We start from the raw sequence: 3,307 nt of genomic DNA, 5'->3' as shown, positions 1-3,307 counted from the left end.
CCATGAATGATCCTTGGTTGGAGTATCATCTCAGAAAAGACGCCTGTGCCGAGAGTTTTGATTCTGTTGCTCCCCTTGTGGAGCTCCTGTTCCCTACAGCTCTTATTATCTCACCCCCTCCTTTTTTTTTTTTTTTTTTTTTTTTTTTCACAAAATTCCCTGCACTCTACTCAAAGTTTGGCCATGAGTCTCAGCATCTGCTTTGATACACTGCTATGTAGAGTCTTTAAAAGGCCCTCTGTGGTAGACTCCTATTCTGTTTCCTGTTTTCTCTCTCTTCCAATGTCCATCCCCTTTGCCTTTCTGTGTGAGGATTGATTGTCTTACCAAGGGTCCTTCTTGCCTAGCTTCTTTGGGTGTACAGATTTTAGTATGTTTATCCTATATTATCTGTCTAATTTCCACTTATAGGTGAGTATATTTTTCTGAGATTGTAATATAATTACAAATTTCTCATTTCCCTTTCTTACTGACAAATTCTCTCATATGTCCTCCCCCGTGCCAGTCAAATCCCATGACCTCTTCTTTCATTAATTGTTATTGCCTATATGTATATGTGTGTTAATCAAAGTTTTAAGAGAAAGGAATGAAGGAAAGCAAAGAGTGTTTAAAAATTATTACCTCTTCGTATTAAAAATATATAAATTTCAGCAAGAAGACAATATTTGGGGTGATTTTAATAAGGTTGCTTCCTAAGGAGACATGATTGGAACTATTAAGTAATGTTTTAGGGCTATTAAAAATAAGGTTACTGTTTAAAGACATAATAGGGTTTTAATTGGAAATATTAAGTAATGTTTTAGGGTTATTAAAAACAATGTTAATGTTTAAAGGCATAACAAGATTTTATATAATTTGCTGTCATTTTTCAATACCTTTTGATACATTTTTCAGGTATGACAAAACAATGTATACTTCTCAGAGATAGAATACACATGTATCCATATATGCACTTGAAACCTAAACTTGAAATATAAGATATTTGTTTTTTAACAAGTAAAACTGAGAAATGTTATTATGCTATTTCATGATTTTCCAGTGTAAAAACTATAATGTATATGTATGTATATGCATTGCATAAAATACTATGAAATGACATACACAGGAGACATAAAAACATTAGTGCTCCATGAAGAAAATGAGTTAAGGCAAAGGTAAATCAACACTAATGGCTGTATTCCACCTGACTACTAATTTTCTTTGTCTTATTAGATAAAATGCTTCTGTCTCTGGATGAGATTTAAGAAAATGCCCAATTTCACTGACGTGACAGAATTTATCCTTCTAGGCTTGACTAGTCATCCTGAGCTGCAGCTCCTCTTCTTTGTGGTTTTCTTGATGGTCTACATTGTCACTCTGGTTGGCAACATTGGGATGATCATTCTAATCAGAATCAGCCCTCAGCTCAGCAGTCCTATGTATTTTTTCCTTGGTCACCTGTCTTTTGCAGATGTGTGGTTCTCTTCTAATGTCACACCCAAAATGTTGGAAAATCTAGTATCTGCAGTGAAAACCATTTCTTACTCCGGGTGCATAGTACAATGTTTCTTTTTCATTGCCTTTGTGCATGTGGAAGTTTTTATCCTGGCAGTGATGGCCTTTGACAGGTACATGGCAATCGGCAACCCTCTGCTCTGCAGCAGCAGAATGCCGCGGACTGTGTGCGTGAAGCTAATCTCCTTCCCTCACATCTACGGCTTCTTTATCAGTTTGATCTCAACCTTGTGGACTCATGGTTTGTACTTCTGTGGGAACATTGAGATCAACCACTTCTACTGTGCAGACCCAGCTCTCCTCAAGATGGCCTGCGCAGGGACCTTCGTTAAAGAATACACCATGCGCACCTTAGCAGGCCTCAACTTCTCTTATTCCTTACTGGTCATTGTTGTCTCCTACGTATTCATTCTGATCGCCATCGTAAAGATGCGCTCGGCAGAAGGGAGGAAAAAAGCCTTTTCCACGTGTGGCTCCCACTTGACAGCTGTCACCATATTTTATGGAACTCTCTTTTTCATGTATCTCAGAAGCCCAACTGAAGAATCTGTGGAGCAGGGGAAGATGGTGGCTGTGTTTTACACCACAGTCATTCCTATGTTGAATCCCATGATTTACAGTCTTAGGAACAAGGATGTCAAGGAAGCCATGACCAAGGCTATCAACAGAGCAATTTTAGAAAAGTAGAAGTTTAAACTATACAAAGATGTGTTGTTCATAAGAAAACACTTTGAGATGACTTTGAATTTATTTGTATTTTCATCAAATATAAAATTTTATTTCTTAAGTTTTGAAATAATAATTGTTATTCTTTGAAAGTTCCAGATACTTATATAATGTATATGTATCACATAAAATACTATAAAAAGATTTATAATTAAAAAGAGAAAAACAGTGTAGAGTTTAGAAAAGCATGCTGAAAAGGGCTCTATGCCATGATATAACACAGCAACAAAACCACCAACATCACACACACACACACACACACACACAATTTCTCTTCCATTCAATTTCAAATTGAAAATAAATTCACAGTTCAGAAATCTTTTCACGACTGGGATTTCAGAAGTCTTTTGTTGAAAGAAATTATGTTGAAAAGAAATTATGCCTTTTGAAGAACGTTTAGTAGAACAATGAAGGATGGGAGCAGACATATTAAAAATAGTTCACTTCAGTTTATAACTATTAGGTAGTATTTAAAAGATGATAAGCTAGGGTCAGATGGAAGGGGAGGAGGACCTCCCCTCCAGTGAACTTGGAGAGGGTCATGGGAGGAGATGAGGAAGGAAGGGTGGGGTTGGGAGGGAATGAGTGAGGGGGATATAGCTGGTATACAAAGTATATTTAATATACAAAATTAAAAAAATAATAATGTGACAAAAAATAAATAAAATATGTCAGTGACAACCCTCCTCCCCAAATAAAAGATAATGGCTCTTGCATTAAAGTGCATGTAACTGAATTATGACATTGACCTCATGCTTATGTTTTGCCTGGCTGTGCTCCTCAGTTTCCCTTGGACTTGAAAGCTCAGCAGCAAAAGAGGTCTTTTCCTTGATGTAGCTGTGCTTTTATTTTGACCTAACTTCTTCCCTTTTCTTCAATAGCTATTTTCATTTTTGCTGTCCCACAACAATTTCTTCACCTATCTTTTTAACTATCTGTGCCTTCAGTCTTCACTTTTGAGAACTGTTCATTTTGTTGTGTTTTCTAATTTTTATTTTTTATAATAATTACAGTTCATTCACTTTGTATCCCAGCTTTAGCCCTCTCCCTCATTCCCTCCCAAACCCACCCTCTCTCTCTCTCTCAT

The 3,307-nt window shown here is 36.5% G+C and overlaps 1 protein-coding gene across 2 annotated transcripts; it reads left to right on the top strand.

Moving 5' to 3' along the window:
- Positions 1-1,248: 1,248 nt before the first annotated feature.
- On the top strand, positions 1,249-2,375 carry LOC110566960 (olfactory receptor 5M3-like). 2 transcript variants are annotated; one of them, XM_060390595.1, is made up of 2 exons: positions 1,249-2,158; positions 2,353-2,375. In XM_060390595.1, exons 1-2 carry the CDS (start codon positions 1,249-1,251, stop codon positions 2,373-2,375), a joined length of 933 nt encoding a protein of 310 aa, XP_060246578.1. The 2 variants fall into 2 exon arrangements, with proteins under 2 accessions (XP_060246578.1, XP_021520556.2); XM_021664881.2 differs by lacking the exon at positions 2,353-2,375 and having other exon boundaries at positions 1,249-2,181.
- Positions 2,376-3,307: the final 932 nt, after the last annotated feature.

Source organism: Meriones unguiculatus, chromosome 8 (genome assembly GCF_030254825.1).
Source record: "Meriones unguiculatus strain TT.TT164.6M chromosome 8, Bangor_MerUng_6.1, whole genome shotgun sequence".
Lineage (NCBI taxonomy): Eukaryota > Metazoa > Chordata > Mammalia > Rodentia > Muridae > Meriones > Meriones unguiculatus.
This window is presented reverse-complemented; position numbering and strand designations above follow the sequence as displayed.

What these genes read in the sequence shown, in the direction of transcription:
- LOC110566960 (XM_060390595.1), top strand. Translation starts at nt 1,249, where the DNA reads ATGCCCAATTTCACTGACGTGACAGAATTTATCCTTCTAGGCTTGACT. An exon ending in AGCCATGACCAAGGCTATCA is followed by an intron (nt 2,159 to 2,352) that starts ACAGAGCAATTT and finishes ATCACATAAAAT; the next exon opens with ACTATAAAAAGATTTATAAT.